Genomic DNA, 1130 nt, shown 5'->3' on the forward strand with positions numbered 1-1130 from the left:
TGCAGGCGCTCCAGCTGTGCTGCCTCTGATGTGCATCAGTCGCCGCGGCCTTAGCCAGTGACAGCAGCAGCGGCGCCAGCGGATTAAATGATGGTTCGTATTTGTACCCCACCCCTAAGAAGGGCCTTTCGCAGCACTTTGTCCTTTCCTTCCCCCCAAAAGAGAAAAGATGGAAAAGTGCACCCCCTAACCTGGCAGGTGTGCGCTGTCTTGGAAATGGTTCCTGTTTGGAGAGAGGGGAAGGTTGGCAAGGACTGAACTTATCAAAATAATCAATGCCCCAAGCTGCAAGTCACATAAAAGAAAATACTCTCCCTCCTTCACAGGTGGCTTGTTAAGAAAGAAAAAAAAAAGAAAAAAAAAAAACTTCAGTGAGAAATTCTGAGGGAGGTGGACATTAACTAAGGAATTACTTATTTCCTCCCTCTCCTAACTCTTGGTGGGGGAAGCTAACTCTTAATGGGAGATGAAAGAATGTGAGCCTCTTTCCTCTCTCCATCTTTCCTCATTTTTCTCTCCACTTTTGTTCCTTTTCTATTCTCTTCTTTTTTCTTTCCTTTTTGCTTCCCTTGTTTCAAGGATGCCTAAGGCTGCTTTTAGAGAGAGGAAAGCAGGTGACCTGAGGTTTCTGAGTCCTTTATCTATTCTGACGTTGCGCAGCCACAAACTTCCTAGAACATCCCTCACTTCTGTCATTTATTAACTTCCCAGTGGCGCCCAGAGGGAAATCCTTGTTTTGATTGTTTCCCATCAGCTACAGGAGAACAGCTGATTTCTGACGCAAGGCGTCTCGCAAAACCTTACTGTTCAACCTGGATTCTTTAGAATTCTGTGAATTTTAGTTTTGCAAGGTTATCTCCTTTTCTTGTCAGGGTAAAGAGGTCATAATGGGGAGTGGTGCAGGATGGAGTCATGGCGAAGGGATTCACCTTTTGTCCAACAGAGAGGCTGTAGTTTCTAAAACCACCCCTCATTCTTATATCAGGATCAGATGGCTGGAGGCCACGTCCGACCCAGCCACCACTTTGTAAAGACCTCACCCTTACCTCCTGAAGTGATCAGTCAGAGATCACTCTTTACAGGGGACACTGACTGCCCTTCTTCCATGAAGGACTGAATGTAACCAATAA

The 1130-nt window shown here is 45.8% G+C and overlaps 1 protein-coding gene across 1 annotated transcript in view; it reads left to right on the plus strand.

Moving 5' to 3' along the window:
* The window catches only part of ADAMTS18 (ADAM metallopeptidase with thrombospondin type 1 motif, 18), a 160801-nt gene that overhangs the window by 2033 nt on the left and 157638 nt on the right, over positions 1–1130 (plus strand). The window contains 1 exon segment of the mRNA XM_011946030.1: positions 6–93. Coding sequence (XP_011801420.1) covers positions 6–93 — 88 coding nt within the window.

This window comes from Colobus angolensis, unplaced genomic scaffold (genome assembly GCF_000951035.1).
Source record: "Colobus angolensis palliatus isolate OR3802 unplaced genomic scaffold, Cang.pa_1.0 Scaffold248, whole genome shotgun sequence".
NCBI classification, from domain to species: Eukaryota; Metazoa; Chordata; class Mammalia; order Primates; family Cercopithecidae; genus Colobus; species Colobus angolensis.